Source organism: Bos indicus, chromosome 15 (assembly GCF_029378745.1).
Source record: "Bos indicus isolate NIAB-ARS_2022 breed Sahiwal x Tharparkar chromosome 15, NIAB-ARS_B.indTharparkar_mat_pri_1.0, whole genome shotgun sequence".
Lineage (NCBI taxonomy): Eukaryota > Metazoa > Chordata > Mammalia > Artiodactyla > Bovidae > Bos > Bos indicus.
Genome location: NC_091774.1, coordinates 28,348,901 through 28,375,384, shown reverse-complemented (window position 1 = coordinate 28,375,384; position 26,484 = coordinate 28,348,901). Strand labels below are relative to the sequence as shown.

The window sequence follows — 26,484 nt, the reverse complement described above, 5'->3', positions numbered from 1 at the left end:
TCCCAGCAATCCCAGGGAAAAGCGAAAACCCTTTGGCTTTGACAGCCACCACCACAAGTCTTTCCGCCTCCCCGGGCTGCCTGGGAGCTGGGAGCTGGGATTATGGTGGCCTGAGCCACAAACGCAGCTGCAGGAGCCTGGAGCCCCTGACCCTTCCCCTGCCGCCGCCCCACCAGGAAGACCAGGAAAGCAGCCTCAGACCTTCCATGCCTGCCCCGCCCAGCCCCCCGGGGGGCCTGAGACGGCCTCTCCCGGACCGCCGCTGAGGCTGGACCACCAGCCAGATGTAGCCAGGCTCCGGAACCGTCTCCTCCCCTCCTGTCTCTAAGGATCTCTCCTGCCCGATCCCCACCTCCTGGCCCAGGGGCCGGCCGAAGGGCCTGCAGGCTCTGGAGCCCTGATGCCTTCCTGCTCACTCTCCTGAGAAGCCACCTCTAGCACCCAGAGTTGGGGGCAGGCCCCAGGGACAGACGTGGGCCAAAGTGAGCCCAGAGTGCCCCGAGGCCAGGGCCCACCATGGCCCAAGCGCTGCCCTGGCTCCTTCTGTGGATGGGCTCTGGGGTGCTGCCTGCCCACGGCTCCCAGCCCGGCATCCGGCTGCCCTTGCGAAGCGGGCTGGGGGGTGCCCCCCTGGGGCTGCGGCTGCCCCGGGAGACCGACGAGGAGTCTGAGGAGCCCGGCCGGAGGGGCAGCTTTGTGGAGATGGTGGACAACCTGAGGGGCAAGTCCGGCCAGGGCTACTACGTGGAGATGACCGTGGGCAGCCCCCCACAGACGGTAAGGTCGCTGGTCCAGCCCTGCCCTCCCTCCTCATGAGCCGAGGAAGAGAGGCTGGGGGTGCAGCATGCGGGGGGCTCCTGCTAAAATGGGGGCTGCATGGTGTGGGCTGGAGGGATCCTCTCCCAAACATGTCCTCTGGGATCATAGTGGCAGCATTCAGCCCCAAAGCCCCGCTTCCCACTTCCCTTCCCCTCACAGGCTTTGACTGTCCTCCCCTCACTCCTAGTCTTATACACACACCCCTCAGGAAGGATTTGGGGACAAGAAAAACACGTGGATTGGGGAGGCCTGATCTGGGGAAGAGTCCAAACCACAGGGGCTGTGAACAGGTGTCAGCCCACACCATGCCTGAGTCTCCCCACCCCTTTGCTCTGGATCTTGGTCGCCCAATCTCAGCATCTAGGGTTCCGACCAAGGGATCCTGGCATGAGTTGGATCAGCCCTTTTCTCTCTCTGTCTGGGCAGCCGCAGGGTAGTGAAGCGAGGTTTCTTGTGACCTCCACTCTAGCCAGAAGCTGTGAGCTGAGTGTTGCCTTCCCCTGTCCCTCCTTCCTCCCCACCCCTTTGCAGCCTGCACTCCAGCCCCTCCCCCACCTAATGCCTCCCTGAGCACTGGCCAGAGGGAACTGAACTGAGCCTGGGGAAAGGACAGATTGTAAATTGCATAGAACGAAGGAGCCAGAGCCCCCTTCTAAGCATGAGACTCTTTCCATGAGCTGATAGGTGCTTGGGGGTGGCAGCGATGGAGAAAACACTGCCTGCCAGGTCCCCACGCCCCATGCTTCCTGACAGTCCTCCAAGGTACCTCCTAGGTGGCCATGGAAGGTGCAACCTTTGCGCCCCTGCCCGGGTTGGAGTTGGCCACGAGCAGCCCTCTGCTGGGTTGCTGTGGCTGACCTCTGTGAGCATTTGCCTCCTCGGTGGGGGAGTCTGGGCATGGGTAGCAGGATGGCTGAGTGTGTGCTGGTGAGTGTCACCTTGAATCTGAGCCTGCACATCTCTGAGCCACCCCCCTCCCCCGGATCTGTGTCTGGGAGGCTTGTCCTTGGGAGGGTCGGCCAAGGTGGGAGTGTGTCTATGGGCAGAGGGAACCGCTACACTTCCTGGACTTCTCAACAGCACTTACACCAAATCTGGGGGAGAAGCACACCCCCGCTTTCCAATTACCTGATGGAAGCAAGCCTTCCAAGGTCCATGCCACCCAGGCCTATCTCTCACCCCCACCCCCCAGTGGATCCAGGCTCTGGGCTCCCCCCCTTATAGTGCACAGGGGACTATAATCGGACTTGAGGCAGTAGAAGGACAGAGCCTGAATCCAGGCCTCTCGCAGCCTGAGCCAACAGGAGGCCAGGTGTTGTGAGGGAGCAGGAAGCTGTGGGACCAGGTTCCTACTCCCATTTCTGCTACTGATGCATTGTGCAAATTGTGCATAGATCCTGTGACATGGACACAGGACAGACTGTGGGACCAACAAGAGCTTTGGGGTCAGACAGACCCGGAATGCCAGCTCCACAACCCACAGCCTTTCCTTTTCCCAGCTGTGTGGCCTTGGGAAAATTATATAACCTCTCTGAGGCTCTTGCTGTGTCTTTAAAATGGGTGATATGAGATCTCCTTTGCAAGGTGATAGTGAGGATTAACAGACTTTGTAGGTGAAAGCATTTAAAACAATGCACCTAGACACATACTTGACCGCCAGTAAATGTGAAATCACTTTCTTCTAACTTGCCTGGCCACCTCTGCCTCTTCTGTGCTCTGCAAGGAAGCATAGAAACTTAAGTGTTCTGAGCCTCCACATTTTACATGTAGAACATGTAAATGGGGGGCTATTAACCATACTTCCTTGGACCCTTGAGATAAAGTGTATACCCGCTCAGCCCAGGAATTGACAGAGAGCAATTTCCTAATAAATGTCAGCTCCCTCCCCCTCCTTCCCAGGAGAAGGGGAAAGCAGGCTTAAAGTTCAGCACCAGCCCAAGGAGCCCGTGGCAGATGGGGCAACTCTGGGGGTTGTCTTACAGCTCCCAGGCCAACGCCAGCCAGTCTGTGCTCTTCGGTGACTTCAGTTCTCCCCCCAGCAGTCTGGGAGAAGGATGCCCTTTTTCCTGACCCTGGGCTTTGGAAGCACCAAATGAGAACGTGAAAGGCACAGTGCCCTGAACAAGTAACTGTGAAACTTGGGGTGCACTTTCTGTGTGCCAGGCAACTAATTGCTGGATTTGGGAGACTGAGCCACAAAGAGACAGGAAATGTATTTTCTGCCTCAAAGAGCTTGAGTGTGGAAGTGAAAATTTAAGTCCCTGGAGGAGGAAATGGCAACCCACTCCAGTATTCTTGCCTGGAGAATCCCATGGATGGCAAAGCCTGGTGGGCTATGGTCCATAGGGTCACAAAAGGATCAGACACGACTGAAGCGACTTCGCACCACGCACCCATACCTAGGTCAGAATCTCAGGCTGAATCTCAGGTTTGAAAATTACTGACCTGTAATACAGTGAGTGGATTCTGTAGGTGTTTTTTGCTTTTTTTTTTTTTTTAATTTTTTTCCATCTATACTCTTCTGAGGGAGGGGTTCTTTTCTTCACTTTATTTATTTACTTTGGCCGAATCATATGGCATGCGGGATGTTAGTTCCCCAACCAGGGATTGAACCCATGACCACTGCAGTGGAAGTATGGAGTCCTGACCACTGAACCACCAGGGAAGTCCCTATAGATGTCCTGGAGGAGGTAAGAATCAGGCAAAGTCTCACAGAGATGTGCTGTGAGCATTTGTGAGCAAGGTCTTAAAGGATGGATAGGAGGGGCGAGGCCATCTCAGTGAAGAAAGGTCCCCCCAAACTGCGTGCTTCACTTGTGTATCCACCCCTTCCCACCATCTCCCCGAGACCAAGTGAGGACACAGTGAATGAGAGAACGAGGTGTGTGTGTTTGGGTTTACGCGTGTTTGTTCAGGAGACAGTAGGAAACCCAGGCCGGACTTTGGTCTGCCAAAGTGAGGGGAAAATTGAATTTGTGCAGCAGAATGACAAAAGAAGCAATCTTTTAGAAAGAGACACCTGAATTGTAGAAAGAATGGGACTGAGGGATGCAGGTAGCAGGAGGCTCCATCACAAAGGCCCAAGTGTGGAGGGCTGTGACAAGGACGGCGTGAGTCTGTAAGCGGGGGAAATGGGAGGGAGACCGGGCTGCGAGGGACCGTGTGAGGCAGTTAGACCAGACTTGGTAACACTGGTGTGAGGGTGAGGAAGAAGGTGTCAAAGACGATTTCAAGATTCCCATCTGGGATGAATTAGAAAATGACAAGACCATTTGTGAGAAAGTTGGCAGCAGGGGATGGTTTAGGAGTGCGGATATACGAATATATCTTTGTATTTATGGTTACAGCTTATAAAAGTTTTAAAATAAACTCTATATAGATTATTTTGTTCTTTCCAGTAATTCCTGCATTATATAAAAAGGTCTTAACCATTTTAAGATTCTAGCAGAATAAATGGGGACTGAAAAATAACTGGCCAGTTGGCTGGTCAGTAAACTGGACCCTGTCTCACCCTTGACTTCCCTCTCAGCCTTGCGTGTGTGCTGTGCCAAGTCACTTCTGTCGTGTCCAATTCTTTGCAGCCCTATGGACTGTAGCCCACCAGGCTCCTCTGTCCATGGGATTCTCCAGGCAAGAATACTGGAGTGGGTTGTCATGCCCTCCTCCAGGGGGTCTTTCCGACCCAGGGATCAAACCCGCGTCTCTTATGTCTCTTGCATTGGCAGATGGGTTCTTTACCATTGGTGCCACCTGGGAAAGCCCTACTCAGCCTTACTACCTACCTATTTGTGTATCTTGAAGGAGAAAAGAGTTTATTAGAGAGTTTATTAGAGATCCTGCTTCCATTTTCTCATCTCCCTTACTGTATTCATCAGCATATGTCACTGTTTTTTGTGACATAAAAATTTCATAAAACACCAAGCTCTTGAGGACAATGTCCTTTTTAATTGATTATTTTTCTGCAGGATTTCATTTCTCCTTAGCTAATATCTATGATAGCATCATACTCAGAAAAGGCACCTAAAAAGTGTCCAGCAAATGAATAAATAAAGTGTAAGACTTCTAAGTAGAACTGTTGATGAGCCATTGTAAGTGCAGGACTGGAGCTCTTTGAGAAAGCATTTTCATTCTCTTCGCTTTATTGAAAGAATGTCATCTCATTGGAAAGGTATGCATATCACCATCCAAACAATGGGGCTCATAATTTAACTGTTAGGATTGAAATCTGGTGGTGGTCAATTTTCAGTTTAACAAATATTTTTTGAACACCTACCATGTACAAAAGAGAAGGATATGTCAGTCTTAGTCCTTGGAGCGCTCATGATTTGGTAAGACACAGATACGAGTGCCTAAATATCATGTAAGACCAAGTACATTTGGTACAATGAGAAGTTAGTTCTCTGGTGGTCCAGTGGTTAAAACTCCACACTTCCACTGCAGGGGGTGTGGGTTTGCTCCCTGGTTGGGAATTCTGCATGCTGCAAGGTATGGCCAAAAAAAAACCCCCAAAAACCAGAAGAACAGTGAGTCTTAGAAGTATACAGAAAGCAGCGGCTACTTCTGACAGTGTTAAGAAAGGCTTGCTAGAAAAGGTAGCATTTGAATATGGCCTAGAAAAATGAGAAAGCTTTGCTATTTGGAGAGTGGTTGGGGAGAAAAACTTCAAAAAGAGAGACATGAGCTATGCTAAGAAGCTGGAAGTTGTGATAAGGATGCTGTGAGGCTGACTCGAGGTTGGGCTTCATTCTGGAGGCAGCAGAGAGATGGTCTAGTGAATTTTGGTTCCAGGAACACATTTCCAGGCTGCAGGGTAACTTGGATGGTCTAGAATCCAAGAAGAGAATCTCAATTAGGACGCACGGGTCTGAAAGAAGATGTGAAGGAGGAGAAGTCTTCAGAGAGATGGCATCACCTGTCCGGTCAACCGGATGTTCCCTGCCCCTGGTAGGGGAGAGGGAAGAGAAGTCCACTTCCTTTGAACTTCTCTGACTGTGTTTGTGTCAAGATACACAACAAAAGGAACAAGCTTTCAAAGCACAACGTGCTTCCCAGACAGTTTAGAGGTAAACAATCTGTTTGTAATGCAGGAAATGCAAGAGACACAGTTGGATCCCTGGGTCAGGAAGATCCCCTTGAGGAGAAAGTGGCAACCCACCCCAGTATGCTTGCCTGGAAAATCCCGTGAGCAGAGGAGCCTGGCAGACTATAGCCCATGAAGTTGTAAAAGAGTCAGACATGACTGAGCAGTTGAGCACGTTTACAGCACAGTACAGTTTACCAAAATTCCATGTTTGTTATTCTGCTTTCATTACACAGGCAAGGTATTAGCATGTCCCTTTTGGGGAGGAGGAAACTGAGGCTCAGAGAGATTAAGTGGTTTGCTCCAAGTTATTCAGTTATGGAAGAACAGAGCTGGATTCAAATCCTGATCTTTGGATTCCAAATCCACATACTTGGCTCGTTCCAGCACTCTATAGTCTGGGACATGTTGGTTGACTTTGAGATGCCAGTGGACAATTCTTGTGGATGCAACCAGCTGAGAATGAAAGTGAAAGTGTTTGTCACTCAGTCATGACTCTTTGTGACCCCATGGACTGTAGCCCACCAGTCTCCTCTGTCCATGGGATTCTCCAGGCAAGAACACTGAAGTGGGTTGCCATTCCCTTCTCCAGGGGATCTTCCCAACCCAGGGATTGAACCCAGTCTCCTGCATTGCAGGCAGATTCTTTACTATCTGAGCCATCGGGGAAGCCCTCAGCTGAGAATGGGGATCTAGAAACCAGGAGAGAAGTTGGGACTGGACAGGAAGATTTGAGGATCACCTGCAGAGAGGTAGCTATGGAAGTCAAATTAGCAAACAGACTTATTCTCTGAGAGAATGGAGAGAGAAGACAGAAATGATTATGGGAAGATTATTGGGTACAGAGATCAAGAGAGCAAAGAAAAGTAATCAGAAAAGTAGAAAACTCCAAGTGGGACTTCCCTAATGGTCCAGTGACTAAGACTCCGTGCTCCCACTGCAGGGGGCCCATGTTCCATCACCAGTCAGGGAACTAGATCCCACATGCTGCAGTGAAGACTGAAGATCCTGAGTATTGCAAAGACCAGCATAGCCAAGTAAATGAATATTTTCAAAAAGAAAGAAAGAAAACTATGAAGATTCAGGGTCTCAAAACCCATGAAGGGACTTCCCTGGTGGTCCAGTGGCTAAGACTCCATGCTCCCAATGCAGGGGGCCAGGGTTCGATCCCCAGTGAAGGAACTAGGTCCCACATGCTGCAACTAAGACCCGGCGCAGACAAATAAATATTTTCTAAAAAAAACAAAAAAACCATGAAGACACGAAGTGGTTTTCCTGACCCTTCCCTAGAATGATTTTCACACTGTGATTTGTGGGATTCTGTAACAGGACCTCAAGGGTGAGGGAGAGGTTAGGAGACAGCTAAGCAGGCAGACCCTGTACCTTCCACTTTTCCACTCACCAGGCACGCCCCCGTCCCACCTGCCTCCAAGTCTCCCAGGCCTCTCAGCATAGGTCAGTTTTGTTTTTAAACAGTGGAATTCCAGGTTTGGTTGATTGACTGGCAGATTGAGTTAAAAGGTTGAAAATTAAATTAATTAATTTAATTAAATAAATTAAATAAATAAATTAAACCTAACCCTATTACAATTAATTAAAAGGTTGAAAACTTTTGAACTCAAAGAACCACCCTTTAAGTTAGACAACCCCAAAACCCAACAACCCCAGACAGTGCTGGCCTCAGCACTGGGAGGCGACCTCCAGATTGGGGTTTGGGCTTTAACTGTACATAAGCCTCTGCTAGGACTCTCAGGCTGTCCTTTCACGCCTGTCTCCTCCTTCACCTCCCCAGGTCTGGAAGGAAAAAGTTCAGAGCTGGGAGTGGGAGGCATTGAGGAATGACTGTGTCCTCTCACTAAGGTAGGCAGTCAGGAGCCCTTCTTGGGTATCTCTGGTAAAGAGCTAAGCAGAAAACTGGTTAAAAATCCAGGAAGAGAAACATCCCTCAGGAAAGCTTCCTCCCTGACAACTAACTTCTCTGTCTGCTGGGAGCCACCTGGCTTGGGGGCCTGGGCAGTGGGGAGTTCTGGAAACAGACCACTTTCCTGGTCCTAGAGTTCCCTGGGCTTCTCCTGGCAGGAGGCTACCCTGGCTGCTGGCCACTGTAACCCCACCACGTACAGGCTGGACTTCTGGGTCGGCCTCTCGGGGTTGGGGAACACTACCAACTGTTTGACTCCAGCACCTGTGGAATTTTCACCAGATAGCCCAAGGCCTGAACCCTGGCGTCTCCTTATGGTTCGAGCAAACAGACCTATGTAGGGGACATAACTGGGCACCACGGGGGAAAGTGGGTATATGCCAGAGATGAGCTTCATTTTCACCTGATAGAGATGATTACAGCCCCTGTAAGCTGTGGATGGGATGAGGTTAGACAACAGGAAGAACACACCATCTAACAGTAAGCAGTGGCTGTGATGCCCTCAGAGCAGGATTTCCTAAGTGGGTTTCGTGGAGACTGAAGGTGCTAAAGAGACACTTCAAGGCAAGGACGGGATGGAGTTACAGGAAGTAAAATCTCTCTTCCAACCACAGCATTTCTGCTTTTTTCTCTTCGATACACTGGAATAATGCATGAGATTGGAAAAAGCTTCTGTTGCTTAAAAAAAACATTTGAAAACCATTGTCTTAGATCTGTTGTTTCAGAATAGTAGGCATATATGTTTTTTGACCATTTACATTTATCATTGCATTTGAATAGGAAGCACTGATAAATATTAGTTGAGCTGGGTTTGAGCCTAGGGGAAACGGAGCAGCCTGTCTAAAGTGGGAAGGGCACCCTTAGGGTTTGGGATGACCCAGCCTCCTTGGGATTCTTTAAAAAAAAAAAAAAAAGCCCAAGACCAAGGAGTCTGCTTGCTCCCAGGTATCAATTGCCAGCTTCAGCCTGGAGAGCGAAGTGGAAGCAGAGGATGTCTGGGACAGGAGTCCATTTCTATCAGGTCAGCTGACTTGGTCAAAGTGGGAGGCGCCTGGATGGGACAAAATTGCCAGACTCAGTTCGAGGCAGGAGCTGCGTGCTGCGCTGGCCCTCTGCCATGCCCAGCTGCTGACTTGCTCCTTGTGTCCTTCCTTGCCCCTCTCTCTCAGCCTTGGGCAAACTCAGGTCTGGGGATATCCACTTAGGAAAGCAGACGAAGCTGACTCAGAAGCCTCTGGGACCAGCAAGTCCTGAAGTCACTCCAATTGCTCTAAGAACCTGTGCAGCTACTCCATCAATTTCATGGGTATGGTGGGCATCCACTGTTATCATCACTATACACAGTGTCTGACTGGAAATCACCCCTGAAAGGACCCTAGGGCAGAGAACCAATAGCGAGAATCTATAGTCCCAGAAACCTGCACCAAATGAGGCAATTATGGTTAAGAAAAATCGTTACAGAGCATCTACTAAGAGCTAGGTAAGAACTAGATAATAAGCTCAGAAACGTGCCCCCTGCCCTTGTGGAGCTCGCCATGTGTAGGACAGACAGACATCGGATAAATGGCTTCAAGTTGGATGAGGGGGTAGACAAAGCAGCACGTGTTCTTGAGGACTTGTGAGAGTCCAGGCTGGGCTGGGGCGTCAGGGCGAGACCTTTGGGGAAAAGAACGTTTAAATGGTGACTTGGAAGTTGAGCAGAAGTTTGACAAAACAGGGAGAGAACATTTCAGGCAAAGGGAAGGGACTATGAGCAGGTGACAGATGGTTGTGCTCCTGTGAAACTTGAGAAGCATGATGAGAGAGGGGGAGAGAGGGAAGAGATGGCATTTGGAGTTGACTTATGAGTGGTTAGGCATCCCCAACGTCAAGGGTCTCAGGATTTAATTCAGGAAGTTTTTTTTATCAGCTATCTGATGCAGAGTAACAAAGTAAAACAAGTCATCGTCGCTCAGGATTCTGTAGGTTGGTTGTGGCTCTCCAGCAGGCTTACCTGGGCTCCTCACGTGGCTGGTGGGTCAGCTGGGGGCCAGATGAAGCTGGGCCGGCCGCACCTCCTTCTCCATGAAGTCTTTCAACCTCAAGGAGGCAAGACAGAGCCTCCTCACGTACAATCCCAGGGCCACACCCCAGGAGGCCAGTGCCCTCCCCGCCCAGTGCACACACACTTACACCTCTGCTTTCCTCCTTTGTTGGTGTCCCATTGGTCAAATCAAGTAATGTGGCCAAGTCCGCGTCAAAGTTACGGGGGATCACACAAGGGCATGGACACAGCAGTAATGATTCACTAGTGAAACAATCTGCCTTTCCTTTCCAAATGAGAGACAGGAATGTCAGGAGATGAAAGAGCAGACTCTCATGGATGGGCAGAACCAAACGACCCAAGCTTTGTGGCTTGTGTGTGTGCTCAGTCGCTTCAGTCATGTCTGACTGTGCAACCCTAGGGACTGTAGCCCGCCAGACTCCAGACAAGATTCTCCACAGAAGAATACTGGAGTGGATTGCCGTGCCCCCCTATAGGGGAACTTCCTGTTGCAGGGATCAAACCCATGTCCCTTATGTCTCCTGCATTGGCAGGTGGGCTCTTTACCACGTGTCACCTGGGAAGGCTTGTGTGTATCAGGGATTAAATCCTTTCCCTTGATCTCAGTTTTCTCCTCCGTGAAATGGAAGAAAGGCTCCTACATCTCAACCAAGAGGCTTGTGATACAAGACTATAAGGGCTCTTCCCCATAAACTCTGAGGCCGACACAGAAGGAAACAGACTTTTGAGGCCGACACAGAAGGAAACAGACTTTCCTTTAGCAGAAAGAATCAGAGTTACAGCCCCCTCCCAGAGGTATGCAAAAGTGGTAAGACCCTAGCATAGGCTGCCAAGAAAAGTTGTGTTTGTTTGGCCAAAACAATAACTCTTAATAACTGGAGAACTCTCAGAATGAGAACAAGCTCCCATCTCTCCAGGCAAGTAGACAGATGACTCCTGAAGGTTCTTTTCATCCAGAAGAATGGAAACAACTCCCATCTGCTAGTGAGAGCAGGGGCCAAGACAGGTGGGATTTGGGGGACAAGGAGTTTACCCTGAACTCACCAGCTCCATGCCTGTCTCATCATCCAAGATCTGCTGCTGCAAACCCCTCTAGGGGAGCCTTGCTAGTAGAGCAGAATGGGCAGGTGTGTTGGTCCCTGTAGGGCTTGTTAGCACTTCCCTGTGAAGCTACCAGCCCTCAAAGGCCCCCAGGGGCATGCTTGTTTGTTAAGTGATTGGCACTGACCTAGTCCTGACCCCAAGCTGCGGCCCTCTGGGCATCTCAAGGCCAGAGCTACAGAGGCTTCTGAGTTGACCTGGCCCCAAGGGATGGGGAAGACCTAAGATGATTCAAGGACTCCAGCTGCTGCTGCTGCTAAGTCGCTTCAGTCATGTCCGACGCTGTGCGACCCCATAGACGGCAGCCCACTCCAGGCTGCCAGTCAAACCAGTGGCCCTGGTGAGAGGAAGGCAGGTCTGAGCTAGAGCCACACCTATAATCTAAAAACACCCACAGTTTGGGGGCCACTGAGAGATCCCTCCCTCACCCTGAAAATAGGGTACATTAGCTCTTTCCCTTTTTTCCTCTAACCATTCATTAATTCAAGGAATATTTATGAGAATTTCCCTGGTGGTTCAGTGGCTGACTCTGTGCTCCCAATGCAGGGGGCCTGGGTTTGATCCCTGGTCAGGGAACTAGATCCCGCATGCCACAACTAAGACCCAGCACAGCCAATAAATAAATAAGATATACTTATCGCCAGGCACTGTGATACGCACTGGGGACACAATGGAGATTTAAAAAAAAATTAGACACAAGGAAAGGTGAGACTCAGTGGCAAGTCCTATGGAAGCATGTTAACAAGAGAATATGACCTGGTCTTTCTCCCTGAGGAAGTCCCTTCTGAGCTCAGACTGAAGGATGACGACTAGACAGAACTGCAAGTGGAAAGGAGGATGGTCCACGTAGAGTGAATGACCCACGCAACAGTCTTTGAGGAGGGACCATGGCTGATTGGAGGACCTGAAATGAGGCCAGTGTGGCTGGTGGGCAGAGGGCTTGGGGAAGTATGGGACAAGCTAGGCTGGCTACAAAGAGGCAGGGTTGGACCATGAAGGGCTCTATAGGAAACATTAAAGCTTTAAATCTTTATTATAATAGCAAAAGGAAAACCATTGACATGGGAGGGTAACTTGGTCACATCTACACTCTGGAAAGAACATTCTAGCCACAGTACAGAAACAAGTTGGCAAGATCAAGGTGGATGTACCAAGACCAGTTGAGAAGCTATTGTGATATTCTAGGATGAGACGATGAGAGCTCTGCCAGGGGTGGCAAAAGAGTTGGCAAGAAGTGAATACTTTCAGAGGCCTTTAAGCTTAACTGGACAGGACTCGTTGATGCCTTGGATAGAGATGTGAAGAGGAAGGTGTTAGGATGTCTCTGAAGTTGCTGACTTACGGAACAGATGGATGGTGACTAACAGAGGCAACTTTGGAGAAAAGACAGATGGGCAGGACCAGGTAAGGTCAGCCCTGGCCATCCTGAATTTCAGGTGTCTTTGAGGCAGTTCAACAAAGAGTGAGAAACTAGAGCTTTAAGTTCAAGAGTCACAGGGATATACGTGGTAATTACAGCTGCTGCCATGGGTGAGATGGCCTGGGGACACAGCAGAGTGGGAGAGGAAGCGGACCAAAGCCCAGGCCTTGACATGAACCCGCAGAGTAGACAGAAGATCCATCAGAGAGGTGGGAGGAAAGTATGCCACAGGGGGACAGGGACGAGTGTTTCAAGGAGGGAGGGGGCCTTCCCTGGGGGTCAAGTGGCCAAGACTCCAAGCTCCCAATGCAGGGGGCCCAGCTTCGATCCCCAGTTGGGGAACTAGATCCCACATGCCTCAACCAAGACTGGCACAGTCAAATAAAAAATAACTATTAAGGAGGGAGGGGTCAGCAGCACTGAATGTTCTGGAGAAGTCAAGTGAGATGACGATTAATTTGAAAACAGTCTTTTGTATTTGGTGATGTGAAATCCTTGGTAACTGTAGTAAGGGCTGTGCTAGAGCGGAGGAAGGGATAGAGGCGAGACTCAGTTTGAGGATGGGTTGCGGAATGAGTAGGAGGTGGAGAAATGAAGACAGCTTGTCCGATAACTTTGGCTGTGAAGGGAAAGGAGAGAGAGGGTGACTGGAGGCGGGTGTGAGAGTAAAGATTTTTTTTTTAATGAAGGGACAAGCATTTATAAATGCCAATAGGAAGAATCACAGATTTGGGGGTGGGGGTAGGGTGGCATGAGAGTTGAATCCTCCCGAGCTAGGAGGAGGGTCCGCTGAGAGGCAGGACACAGCACAGCAAGGACAGGTGGGAACGATAATCGTGGGGGGTGGGGGGGTCCATCTGGAGGCCCCCATTTGGTGAAATAAGAGGGGAGGGCATCAGCTAAGATCTGGCTGCATGTAAACCCTCCCCTTGCAGGCTGCCCAGGGGACTCATGATAGAGATGTGGGAAGGACGGGACCAAAATCACTTCTCTCAGAAGCAGGGTCACAGTGCAAAGGGCAAACTGACAGAAGGACATTTGCTCGGGAGGAAATGGCAACTGCTTTATTTTGGTTTCCCCTTTTTTGTGGAGGGTGCAGAGGGGGAGGCAGGGAGAGCAGTGGGAGCCTGAATTCCTGGTGTGGGGGTGGGGGGCGGGGGTTGTTAGAGGGAGGGGGGAAGTGGAGGGAGTCTTGCCTCCCTGGGCAGAGTGGGGAGACCTTCCTCAGGTGAGGAGAAAGGCTGGGACTGGAAGGGCACCAGGAGAGACGGCGGCCTCCGGGCTGGGAAGGGAAGGACCTGCAGAGAGGGCTCTTCCCTCTGCAGGAGAGAGAGTTGGAATGGGGAGGCCTGAAGCCCCCAGATAAGGCTGCCATTCCAGGGTCAAGGGTGGTTGGTTTCCCCTAGGGCCGGCCAGGCGCCCGTGCTCCACGCCAACCCCCCACCCAATCAGGGGCACCAGCTTGTGGAGGAGACCCTCTTTCTTTGGGGTCCACTGGTAACAGGGATCCCTGTAAACCTGAGGCCAGCCCCCAGGGTGGGGACCAGAATCCTGGCAGGTGGGGGAGGGCGTCCTGAGGAGTGGGTGGGTGAAGCAGCCTTTTTAATCATTAACCTGGTTGATTGAAATCTGAACTGCTGTGCCTCCTGCTTTATTGATTCTCTCTGAAAGCGCAGCATCTGGGGCTGGTGGCTGCTAAGAGACCAGGGAGAGGGACAGAGGGGAGAGGTAGGGGCTGGGCTGGGGGGATGAGAAGACAGGGGAGCTAGGCCAGGAGTGGGGGCTGGGAAGAGGAGGTGGGGTCCGAGGGCTGGGCAAGTGGGCGCTGGGGGGGTGTAGTCAGCAGAGCCCCAGAGGACCATTGAGAGCAGGAAGGAGCCAAAGAACCAGATGGTGGGGGGAAACGCAGTGACCTGCCCAGGGTGACAAGGTCGGAGCCTGCACCACAGCCGAGGTCAGCTGACTTCACGGCACTGAGCAGAAGCGATACAGAAATGGAGGGCCCCAAGGTCGGGGGAGGAGCTGAGGCGAAGGACACAGTAAGCCGCCAAGAAAGGACTCTCTTGACAGATCACTGTGCTCCTGGGGACCAGGGCCTTTCCTTTTTGCCTGTGAGGATGGAGGAGGCATCAAAAAATGGCTGACCGCCTGAGGAGGGGTCAGGCCATCTCGGGAGGAAGAAGGACGAGGCGGAAGAGACGAAGACGGAGCTGCACAGCGAGGAACGGCGGGACGACAGCTGTCTGTCTTCGCTGAGCCAACACCGGGGCCTGGGAGGTGGCTTTTCACCAGGACCGCACACGGGGCTCCTGGCTCCCCAGTACCTCTGACAGTGGGCCTCCTACGTCTCGGTCACCTCTGAGACAGAGGGGAGCCCTTCGTGAGGAGCTCCATTCTGGCAGACAGGGTCAGAAACATGTGGTCTCCCTGTGCCACCCTGGTACCCACAGTGCCCCTGGCCAGTGCCAGCTCCGAGAATAGCTGGTCTCTGAGCTGGGAGGGGGATGAGCCAGGCTGCCTGCTGGTGACGTGGCCCCTAGAACCAGAGATGAGGGGAAAGGGCGAGCTCTGCAGACAGGCTGGGCCAGAACCCAGGGTGAGGAAGGGCATCTGATGGCAGAAACAGGAAGGAGAACACGCACGCGCCAGTGACGTGGCTCTGATGACACAGAAAACGTCCCAGTTCTGCAGAGAAGACAGAAACAGACACAAGGCTTCTGAGGCCATGAGGAGGCTGTCACAGGACGCCACCCTGTGTCTGTGGTCCTGGTACTAACAGGGGCCAGTCTGTCCAGTCCTGCATCTGGGAGCTTCACCCTGGACACTCCAAAGGGAGACCACGTGGCCGGGGCGGGCCGGGGGTACAGGACAGAGCAACGCAGGGAGTGAGTCCAGGCCTCCTGTCCTAACATCTTTCTCTCCCTTTTCTCTGGCAGCTCAACATCCTGGTGGACACAGGCAGCAGTAACTTCGCAGTAGGGGCCGCCCCCCACCCTTTCCTACACCGCTACTACCAGAGGCAGCTGTGAGTACCAGGGAGAGCAAGGGGGAGGGCCCTTTTCCAAAGACCCAGGGCCAAGGAGGGTCTGGGCAGGGAGGAGCTGCAGGGAGAAGGACCAGCTCCCCAGACAGTGACCCAGTGACAGGAGAGGGGGAGTAGAAAGGCTGGGTGGAATGGTAAGTTAAGGGGCGGCCAGGACACGCTCCAGTTCCAAGACAGGGCAACTTCCCGGGGGAGGGAGGGAGGGAGGAGAGCAGCCCCAAAACTCACAGTACAATCTCGGGGTGCCCTGTCTCTCTGCCTTAACTGAGGGGCGTGGGGGCTCCATCCCACAGACCTCAGTGGCTCTTGCTGAGCACGCTGCAGTGACAGCTCCCTTTGCTGTGTCCTCACCTGACACAGTGCAAGGAAGCGAAGGACAAGCCTTCCACAATCCCACTGCCTGACCTGGTTATCAGGGACTGAAAGCTAAATGCTTCCCTGTGCATCCCCGGCGTTGCAGCTGGACATGACTAACGGGTGGGAGGGACAGTAGAAGTGGGCTTTTAAGGTATGAGGGGCAGTGAGGGGTGATCTGGGAGCCCCTTTAATAGAAGAGCAGGAAGTGGTGTATCTGTGTGTGAAAACATGTGAGCAGAGGCTGACATCCCATCCCTTGACTTGTAGGCAGATGCCAAAGCCATGTTCTCAGGCCCCTCCGCTTTAACTTTCCAAAGTCAAGAAAGCAGTCAGGGAAGGGAGCGTGGTCAGTCCCCTCGCTGCCCCATTACTCACACCCCCACCCTGGTCAGTGTGATCCCACACAGGCGGCAGGACACAGGGTGATGAGCAAGTTTCCTCCAAGGGCTGTGCCTTGCCTACCCACCCTGCTGAGGTGCCTGTGCAAACCCTGTCCTTGGACGAACTTGCTGAAGAGATTCCACACTCACCCCACCTGGTACTTTCTCTACCACTCAGATGGTACCACCAGGTCCCAAGGCAGCAAGAGTCAATGGCTCCTTTTCTTTAGGAGCGAGATAAGGTCAGGGGGTGAGAGGTGGGAGATGCTCGCTAGCTGTGCCTTCTGCAGAAGCAGGCACAATACACAAAGCCTAGGCTTGTTCTTGCAGGGCCTGAGCTCCAGATCTAGGAATATGAGCTGTGGACACAGGAGAACGAGCCCCAAGCAAGGTCACTTGACATTCTGTCCTGAGTAAATCATCTACGGATGCTCCGTGGAGCAGCCTGACAGCAGCGTGGAGATACCTGGGATGAGATTAGGCACCAGGGAGTAGGTAGGATGCCAGATCCCTGTACTGGTTGTGGTTATGCACCCACAGATCTCTGCCTCCTTTGCACAGGTCCAGCACGTACCGGGACCTCCGGAAGGGCGTGTATGTGCCCTACACCCAGGGCAAGTGGGAGGGGGAGCTGGGTACCGACCTGGTGAGCATCCCCCACGGCCCCAACGTCACCGTGCGCGCCAACATTGCTGCCATCACGGAATCAGACAAGTTCTTCATCAACGGCTCCAACTGGGAGGGCATCCTGGGGCTAGCCTACGCGGAGATCGCCCGGGTGAGAGGAACAAGGCACTCTGTCTGCATGCTGCACAGGGACAGAGTTGGAGGAGAGGAGGGGCGGGAGGGAACTGAGGGAGGGAGGGAAACAAATCCGTTTAAAGAGCTGCTTGACAGGGGACAGGGTGGCAGTCTGAACTTCATCCCTACAGAGGGCTGAACTATGCTGACAGGTAGAGGAACAGGCTATTTTTCCTACTGACTCTCAGATCTTGAAGAATAAGAGAGAGGCCCCCATAACTCTGAGACAGGTTAAGCAGATGGGAATCAACAATCCTGTAGATCTTTTCTGTTTGCACTGCCAGTGTGCCTTGCTGTCCCTCTCACCACCAAGTCTCAGTACCTTAAGATGGTCTTTCCCCAGGAACACCCTCCCAAGTTTTGCTTTTGCCCCCTGCCCCATTTCTCTTTCCACCGGGGCCCTCTGAGCCAGGACTCACTCCTTGTCTCTCTCTGCCACAGCCCGATGACTCCCTGGAGCCATTCTTTGACTCCCTAGTGAAGCAGACCCACGTGCCCAATCTCTTCTCACTGCAGCTCTGTGGCGCTGGCTTCCCCCTCAACCAGTCGGAAGCGCTGGCCTCAGTTGGAGGGAGCATGGTGAGTAGGTCCTAGGAGAGGGGAGCCCCCCTGCTTCCCACCCTCTGAGGCTCCACCACAGCCTTGGGCTCCACTACTGAGAATCAAGAGAAACCTCTGTATAGTCCCCACCTCCACTTTTCTTCTTCCACCCTTGTCTTCTCTGCATCATTCCAGAAAGGATTTGAGGCTCCTATGGTAAACTTGGAAAGGAGGAGAGAGGATTAGGAAAATTTCAAAGGAAGTAAAAATAAGGCCTCTCAAATCAAGATGATTCAGTCTGACGATCAGAAGGCAGAGATGTAAGGAGTTTAAAAGTCCATTTATTAATTAATTAGGACAACTGGTGAATGGTTCTCTATCTCCAACAAGCAGAGAAAATAAAACTTGTAATATAAGCAAGTTATCATTCACTCCACATTTATTGTGCCGGTTTAGGTTTAAATAACTTTATATCAAGGGTTGTGTGATTCTGAAACAAGTAATTAAAAATCCTGGAAAGCCTCGTCCCCTGAACACATCCTTGACACACTGAAGAGAGCATCGATCGCTTTAGGACGGGGTCTGATTAGATGCAGGAAAATGAGAACGCGGATGTGCAGAGGGCTCTGCCCTGCCGCCCCCTCAGCCCCTAAATGGCTGCTCCTACTGCTGGCACTCTGGGTGACTTGCTGTCCTTCTGTGTCGGCTCATGGGTACTGCCTTTTTTTTCCCCTAGATCATTGGGGGTATCGACCACTCGCTGTACATGGGCAGCCTCTGGTATACTCCCATCAGGCGGGAGTGGTATTATGAGGTGATCATTGTACGGGTGGAGATCAATGGACAGGATCTGAAAATGGACTGCAAGGAGGTAACAAAACCCAGGGGGAAGCAGGGAGAGGTAAGGGGGAGCAACAGAGCATGAGGCCAGACCCTGAGTTATGAGGCTGGGAGGATAAGGCATAGGGGCAGGACCTGCAGGAGGGTTGGGGGCTGAGCGCGGGACTGCCAGGAACCTAAAGGTCACAGCAGGACCAGAGGTTTAACGTGGGACCGGGGCCCACGTGAGTTAACGTCTCGTAAGGAAAAAGCGCGTCTTGCTTTGTGACCCTGGGCGAGTCGTCCGAGAGGCAGAGTGACCCGATGCTGTAGAAGGCTCTGGCTTCAGAGTCAGAGCCTTGGTTTCTAGCTCTGTTCTAGCTACATGCCCTCAGGCAAGTTACTATGCTGTGTTTCAGTTTCCTTATCTGCAAAATGGAAGTAAAAACAGCTTTTCCAAAGACTGGTGAAAAGAGAGAAAATGAATCAAGTGTTTAGCCCAGTGCTTGACACACAGCAGGAGCCAGCAGTTGAACTATTTGGGCATTCCTTACCTAGATTCTTAATGTACATTCAGTTAGAACAGATGCAAATGTATTATGAAAAGTTAAAAGTATTATACAAGACGTTTTTATTTTCAAGATTTGGAGAATGTCTACCCACCTAAGAAAATACGAGTTAACGTTTACTGACTGCTTCCTATGTGCCGGGCACAATTCTCAGCACTTCAAATATATTAATTTATTTAATGCTTATAATAACTCTTTGAGGTAGGTACTATTATTATCCTCATGTTACAGATGAGGAAACTGAGGCACAGATGTTCAGTAACTTGCCCAAAGAGATCCACCAAAGAAGTAGCAAAGCCAGGATGCCAACCCAGGAAGGACCCTAAGCAGTCAGACTCACCCCTCCAATTCTGGCCAACGCCTGGCATCAAAAAGGCTTTTGATATGCTAACCTGTCTTCTCCCTCTCAGTACAACTATGACAAGAGCATCGTTGACAGTGGCACCACCAACCTTCGATTACCCAAGAAAGTGTTCGAAGCTGCTGTCAAATCCATCAAGGCAGCCTCCTCGGTCAGTGGGAGTAAGGACTGGGGTACAAAGATAACAGTGTCACGGGAAGTCATGAGGGGCACAGTCCTCCACAAGAGCCAAGACGCCTACCCTCAGACTCCTCTACTTAGATCGCTTGAAAGTGGTTCTCTTCCATGGGCCTGTCTGTTTGCACACAGTCTCCCTGGTCAGTTTTAGCCTTCACTCTTGCTCTCTTCCTCTAATCCTTGGGTTTTGGCTTAGCTTCCCTTGGTTTAGATACTTCATGTCTAGGGCCCAGTGAGTGTGATCTGAAAATGGGAGGGGTGAGGTGGTCTCATTGTTATCCCTTTCTTGCCAACACAGACGGAGAAGTTCCCAGACGGTTTCTGGCTAGGGGAGCAGCTGGTGTGCTGGCAAGCAGGCACCACCCCATGGAACATTTTCCCAGTCATCTCACTCTACCTAATGGGTGAGGTCACCAACCAGTCCTTCCGCATCACCATCCTTCCACAGGTATGTCCCTAGCCTTAATCAGTGGGATGCCAGGACGAGAACAATGTATATACTAAGAGATAGTCAGCAGGCCTGGCTTCCTGGAACTTGGAAGAGAAAATAGATGAGGGCCCAGTGGTAAAGGGCTTTGGGGGAAACCAAACCCGTGGAGCTCAGGGCTGGCGAAGGAAAACGCAGCCAAAGGGCATCGACACCAAGAAGGCAGAGATGGTGTGGAAGAGAGGAAAACACGAACTCTCACCCTGTGACTGCTTATCCTTAGCAATACCTGCGGCCAGTGGAAGATGTGGCCACCTCCCAAGACGACTGTTACAAGTTCGCCATTTCACAGTCATCCACCGGCACTGTCATGGGAGCGGTCATCATGGAGGGCTTCTACGTGGTCTTTGATCGGGCCCGGAAACGAATTGGCTTTGCTGTCAGTGCTTGCCACGGTGAGAGCACCAGGGATGAGGGTGTGGGGTCAGTCTACTCACCCTGTCCAGCGGTGAGGGCACAGGCCCCCGTCGGCCTGGGAGGGAGGTACCTCAAGCCAGAGGCCACCATTGTGCAAAAGCTAGCGTCAGTGCTTGTGCTTCTTGTGGTCGCTTGGCATGGTGACCCCTGCCTGGACTGGCAACCTCTGTTGGAGACTCGGAGCAGTAACATTTGCTTCGGCACCCTGGAAAGCTCTAGATCCACAGGCAGCAGGCTGGGCCAGCGGTGACCCTGTCAGCTGCCGCAAGCCAGAGTTGAACGCGACTAGCAGGGGCTTGCCACTGAATTTCAGCAGGAGCAGGTGAGTTTACTAGGTATACGTGGGGTTGGCTTTTTGGTCAACTTAGAATGACTGGATTTTAGGTATCATTCCTACTGGACAGGGAGACAGGAAAAGGTTGCTGCCCCCAGTAACCTGGGGGGGAGAGCCGTGCCTCCACTAGCATGGCTGTCTGTCCTGCTTCTAAGAATCACCCAGAAGGGAGATTTACAGCCTCCTCAAGGGCTGGTTTCAAGGCCTGTCCCAGGAAGTTCGTTTTGCTGTGTAAATCCTAGCTGCTTTGTGACTCACATATGCCCTTTCCCCAGTGCACGATGAGTTCAGGACAGCAGCGGTGGAAGGCCCTTTCGTCACCCCCGACATGGAAGACTGTGGCTACAACATCCCCCAGACGGATGAGTCGACCCTCATGACCATAGCCTACGTCATGGCTGCCATCTGCGCGCTCTTCATGCTGCCCCTCTGCCTGATGGTGTGCCAGTGGCGCTGCCTCCGCTGCCTGCGGCACCAGCACGACGACTTTGCTGATGACATCTCCCTGCTGAAGTGAGGAGGCGTGCGGGCAGGAGAGAGAGATCCCCCCGAACCACAGCTGGTGGTTCACTCTGGTCACCAGGAGGAGACACGGACGGCACCTGTGGCCGGGGCACCTCAAGAGCCTCGCCCACCCATAAATGCCTCTGTCTTGACAGAGAAGAAGGAAAAGCTGGCAAGGTGGGTTGCAGGGACTGCACCTGTAGGAACCAGGACAGGGAAGAAAAAGTACTCTGACAGCGGGAATACTCTTGGTCACCTCAAACTTGAGTTGGGAAATCCTGCTGCTTGAAACTTCAGCCCTGAACCTTTGACCACCATCCCTTTATAGAGTCTCCAACCCAAAGTATTCTCCTTTTCTTACTTCTGGAAGTAAGGTGACCCCCCACAGGTGTCTGCAGTACCCTGGCAGAGCGAGGGCGAATCCCGTTTCCCTGCTGGCCAGTCAGCGGGCACGGATGGACGCACAGTTTGCTATTTGCTTTAGAGATAGGGACTGTATAGACAAACCTAACCTTGGTGCAAAGACTGCCTCTTGAATTAAAAAATTATTAAAAAACAATTTGTACAAATAATTTGTACAAACGGGGGTGGCTGGATGAGGAGACAGAGAGGGAGTACAAAGACAGGGAACAGCTGGGATCAATGCTAGGCAAGGTTAGAAAGTGCCTGCTCGCTAGGCCCAGTTTTAGACAGCATCTCCAAGACAGAACCCATCTTCTAAGATGGGTGTTGCTTCCCAGTGTCTTCTTTTCTGTGGTTGCAGCCTGACCAAAAGTGCGATGGGAAAAAGGGCTTCTCTAGCCAAAAAGCTCTTTTTAGCTCTCTTAAAGGAAAAGTGCCCACTAAAAGGTTCCATCTGACAAATGAGTTTCTACCTTATTAATTCCTTGTCCCTACCTGAACCCTCTAGTCTACATGTGATAGGCAGCACTGAAACATCCTCAACCCCCAGGAGCCCCAGATGCCCTACGGGAAATCAGCCAGAAGAGAGCAAATACAACAGGGCTGCACTTTGTCTTCCTGGCTGCCTGTTCACCCCAACCCCGCCCAAGCCCCATTCCTCCGGAGCTTCGAAGCTGAGGTGCTAAGAGCAGATAGGAGTCCTCTCCTCTCTAATCCTTGAAAGCAGAATCCTGGAGATTCATTCAACAGGTACAGAGTTGATGCTCTGTACCCCTGCCTGGATTTCTTTCTGTTCAGCTGTAAGTGGTAGTAACATCTTGACATAATCATAGCAGCTTCGTTGCCTTCTCACCCTCTCAAGGTCGCCCTCGTTTACTTGGCTAAGGCATCCCACAGTGGCACCAGTATTATGCCAAGAGTGTCAGGAATGCAGGGCTTTCTGGCTCCAGCAGCATCACCTTCAGGAACTAGGCTGTGTGGAGAAAGGATGGCAGATGCCAGGCTTTCTGATTCCCTTCACCACAAGAGTCCCTTGATGGAGGCCATCCTTGGCCCCATCCTCCTCTTTACTTCCCATTCCTCATATGACTTGGGCACCCAGGCTGGTTCTTGGGCCAGGCAGTGGGGGCCAAGTTCATTTCCTCCCTATCAGTTCTAAGCCAGTTGACTAGACCAGTGTTAGTGGGAAGAGCTGAATTCTCTGACTGTTCCACTGGATCCTGTTCCTATCTGGTCAACACACTGCTTCCAGGTATGGAACCTGCAGAGAGTGGACATACCTGCAGAAGAGGCAGAGGGAAACACAAGGAGGGCCTCGGGAGATCCTGGCCTCAGTCAGCTGCCCACAAGCCATAAACCAATAAAACAAGAATACTGAGTCACAGTTTTTTATCCGAGTCCTCTTCATTCCCACTGCACTTGATGCTGCTCTGGCTGGCTGGGAACACCCCATGACCACAGAGACTGACAGGAAGATTGGAGACTGTCCACTTCCGGTTCCGAACTTACTGTGTAAATAAACTTCCAGAATTGCTTCTATGAAATGAAAATGCCACGTTCTGCTTTATAATTCTTGAACCATGTTGGGGAAAACTGGCTTTCCCCAGCTCTTTCCAGGGCATAAAACTCAACCCCTTCATTAGTAAGACTCGTTGTCCGATTTTTTTCTTTAAAAGAGAAAACTTGTACTTATTTTTCTTTTCATGGTTTCTTCCTTTCTTATCCTGAAACCATGAACTCTGAAGTGTAAAAAAAATCTTGACCACAGCTTCTTGCTTGTAAAAATATGTATTATATATTTCTATTTTTAAATCTACACCAGAAAAATGACTGTGCCATCCCCACTCACTGCATCAGAGGCCTTCCCTGTGGGTCTACATGGCTTGTACCAGTGCAGGCCAGGGGACAGAGGGAAAAGGGAGAACAATGGAGGCCAAAATGTAAGTGTTGCTTTTGGATGGATCCTGAACAAGAAAGCGGAGAGCGATGATGAGACCCGGCCCCCACACACACCCTCCACCACACTGTCCCCCTGTGGCAGCCGGCTTTCCAGGGGCTTTCACTAGGAAGCAGTTAAGCCCCCTATCCCCTCCTTTTTTCTCTTTACTCCTTTGGTGTCAAGGATTTGTGGAAAAGAAACAGAATATTCTTTATACCCATTTCTAATTTCTAAATTTTCATGGGATATTGAAAAATACAGCAAGTGGCCGGAAGGCTGCTGCAAAGTTGAGGGGAGATAAAATCTTAAGATTCCAAGATAAAAAATGAATCCCTCCCCCAAGTGAAAAAAACAAAGAACTGGTCTTCCACATTGCCGCCTTCCCTGTTCATGATAGCTGCCAAACGGGAGACATTAACATGTCATTAACCAAAAAAAGTGGGTCATCTGACCTCTACAGTGGGGAGTGTTCAGGCCATTTCAGTCACCCTACAAGATGCCAAGGAGATCCCGGGAAATCCAGCTCCTTATACTGATGCCAGTCAGTAAACCTGGGCAAGTGAGACAAGAGAGGAGAAAGAGTATGTTCATGACCTGACAGTCCCGGGTGAAAGACAAAGTAGGAAGAGTCACATGAACACAGAGGAGAGAATTATTTGCTCTGACAGGAAAAGTCTTTGCTACCCTCATAAGTACTGCCAGTGCCAGTAAGCATTTCCAGGTCCAAGAATGGGAAAAATTCAGCTGTTGGTAATATAATAATATCCTTTCCCTGGAGCTAATTTTTTATTAATGCTTAATTTTTACTTGGGCTTTCCTGGTAGCTCAGCTGTTAAAGAATCCGCCTGCAATGCAGGAGACCCTGGTTCAACTCTTGGGTCGGGAAGATCCCCTGGAGAAGGGATAGGCTACCCACTCCAGTATTCTTGGGCTTCCCTGGTGGCTCAGCTGGTAAAAAATCTGCCTGAAGCCATTGCAAGAGTAAAGATAAAAGGATAGGAAAAAATTCAAAGCTCTAATAGAAACTCAGCTTTCCCAAGTATAAACCTAGGAACTGGAAGTGCTCAGTAAGAAGAGGTGGAAAAATGACTCAGTTCCAACTAGTTATCCACAGAACAAATGACTTATAAACTTGAAATATAACTTCCCTTCTTCATATTACTTTGGTCTCCATTTTCTCCCTGATAGGAAACATGTCCCCATAGCTTTCTGGCTTCAACAATTCAAACCTATATCCCATGATCATTCTGAAAGTAATTTTGCACAGACATCTCCTCACCCCAGTGCCTGCCTGGAACTCACTCAAGGTCACCAAACAACTTGGTTGTGAACCAACCGCCTTAACCTTCAGGGGGAAGAGGGAATAGCTAGACCAGGAAACTGGAAGTGAATGGGGAAAAGGTGAGGACTTCACAAGCTTGGTCTATGAGAGCTTGATCAGAAGCCAAGGCAGTGGTGGAAACGGAGGGCATGGCCCAGAACAGACCTGTGGGCTGTGCTAGTTTCTAAAGAGATGACTACCCAGGAAGCAGGGAGGACAGAAGTCTGTGGGAGGCATGGGGGCAATGGGACCTGGTTACACTGTTATTCTTGGACTGTGAATTTTGCTGATGTAAAACAGACTATTCTGTAAACCTAATGTCATGTACAAATAACAAGTGTTAACGCAGTAAAACATTCAAAATGAAAAGTCAAACTGTCAGGGTTACATCTTGTTTTCCTCAATCAGTCTCATTTTCTCCATTTGGAGGAGAGGGGCTGAACAGCACTGAGGCTTCCGGAGGCTTTCAGTGAGCAAGGCATCTGGCTGAACAGCAGGTGAGCACCAGGGTTCAAATCTGCATACATGAGCCTTAAGAAAATGGACTAGAGGCTGAGCCAAACCAAAGCAGGGTGACCGTAGAGCAAGAGCAGCTTCCTAGCTGGTTTTTACATGTATCTGAAAACAGCCCTAGGCAGGAATATCGTAATTTCAAGGCCAAATGAAACATCACCTTACCTACAATCTGCTTCCCCCAGAGGACCTGCAAGGTGAGGGGGACAGACCATTTCTGCATAATATACATACTTTCATTTACGAACATTTGAATACAGACTTTCTATACACACATTACCTATATAATAAAAATGTACATGGCATGAGTATATGTCACTGTATAAATATAGAGTTTTAGAAATCTGGAACCCGCGCATCCTGTTCACATCAGTTTCTCCTCTTCATCCTCCCAGTCAGGTCCGTCATTTAAGAGTTGGACAAAAGGGACAGGTATCATTTGTGTTGGTCTGGGCCCAGAATTTGATACACTGGAAAGAAAGAGAGACATACCTCAGGTTGCTCTGAAAAGATGGAGAGGGGTGGAGAGTGTGGTTAAGGTTTTCAACAGGTGCATGGAACGTTAACTAAGTCAGAAAAGCTCACTGGAGGACCTGAGGGCTGGTTCACTGGCTTTTACCTCCAGAAGAGTCTTCAGAGCAGGTGAACCTGATTTTTTTATAGGGAACACTAAAAACCAGCTCATCACAGTGTGAAGCTGCTTTCTGTTGACTGACTAGGCTTGCTGCTTCTTACAATCCATTCAGGATATGCATTGCCCTCAAATCTTATTCAGGGTTTTCCCTTCCTAAGAATTTAGATGTAAATTTAGTTTCTACCTCTTAGAAACACAAAATGAACAAAACAAAATAGTAAAAAGGAAATCATCCCGGGTGCTAAGAGACTTAACTCAGTCTGGTAACATAAGAGATAGGAATAACTTGTCAGTTGGCGAAGATAATCTGTAACAGGTGAGTCGTCAAACTATTTTATTAATGGAGTTACATATTTCATATTCAAGTTCCCTATCCCATTCCTGTCACCTAAGCAAAATCTCTTGGGAATGGTACATCTGAAACAATGACTAGATACATACATCTTTTTGTCAATTTTCCAAGACAGTGACTCTCAGTGTTCTAGTAAGAACTGTTTATCC

At 50.7% G+C, this 26,484-nt stretch overlaps 2 protein-coding genes across 6 annotated transcripts in view; one reads left to right on the top strand and one right to left on the bottom strand.

Annotated features, from left to right (window-relative positions):
• BACE1 (beta-secretase 1) lies at nt 1–25,211 on the top strand. Of its 3 annotated transcripts, XM_019974806.2 has the most exons (9): nt 18–777; nt 15,322–15,410; nt 16,727–16,943; nt 17,408–17,545; nt 18,243–18,377; nt 19,305–19,406; nt 19,731–19,880; nt 20,143–20,314; nt 20,946–25,211. In XM_019974806.2, exons 1-9 carry the CDS (start codon nt 517–519, stop codon nt 21,185–21,187), a joined length of 1,506 nt encoding a protein of 501 aa, XP_019830365.1. In that variant the 5' UTR covers nt 18–516; the 3' UTR covers nt 21,188–25,211. The 3 variants fall into 3 exon arrangements, with proteins under 3 accessions (XP_019830364.1, XP_019830365.1, XP_070659582.1); XM_019974805.2 differs by lacking the exon at nt 20,946–25,211 and having other exon boundaries at nt 1–777; nt 20,143–20,586; XM_070803481.1 differs by lacking the exons at nt 18–777; nt 20,946–25,211 and adding an exon at nt 14,250–14,424 and having other exon boundaries at nt 20,143–20,586.
• RNF214 (ring finger protein 214) overlaps nt 17,826–26,484 on the bottom strand; it is a 51,037-nt gene continuing 42,378 nt past the window's right edge. For all 3 annotated transcript variants that reach the window (XM_019974801.2, XM_019974803.2, XM_019974802.2), the window contains exon 15: nt 17,826–25,819. In XM_019974801.2, the coding sequence (XP_019830360.2) occupies nt 25,754–25,819 (66 nt within the window). In that variant the 3' untranslated portion in view covers nt 17,826–25,753. The remainder of the gene's footprint in view (nt 25,820–26,484) is intronic.

What these genes read in the sequence shown, in the direction of transcription:
- BACE1 (XM_019974805.2), top strand. Translation starts at nt 517, where the DNA reads ATGGCCCAAGCGCTGCCCTGGCTCCTTCTGTGGATGGGCTCTGGGGTG. An exon ending in TGGGCAGCCCCCCACAGACG is followed by an intron (nt 778 to 15,321) that starts GTAAGGTCGCTG and finishes TTTCTCTGGCAG; the next exon opens with CTCAACATCCTGGTGGACAC. An exon ending in CCTCAGTTGGAGGGAGCATG is followed by an intron (nt 17,546 to 18,242) that starts GTGAGTAGGTCC and finishes TTTTTCCCCTAG; the next exon opens with ATCATTGGGGGTATCGACCA.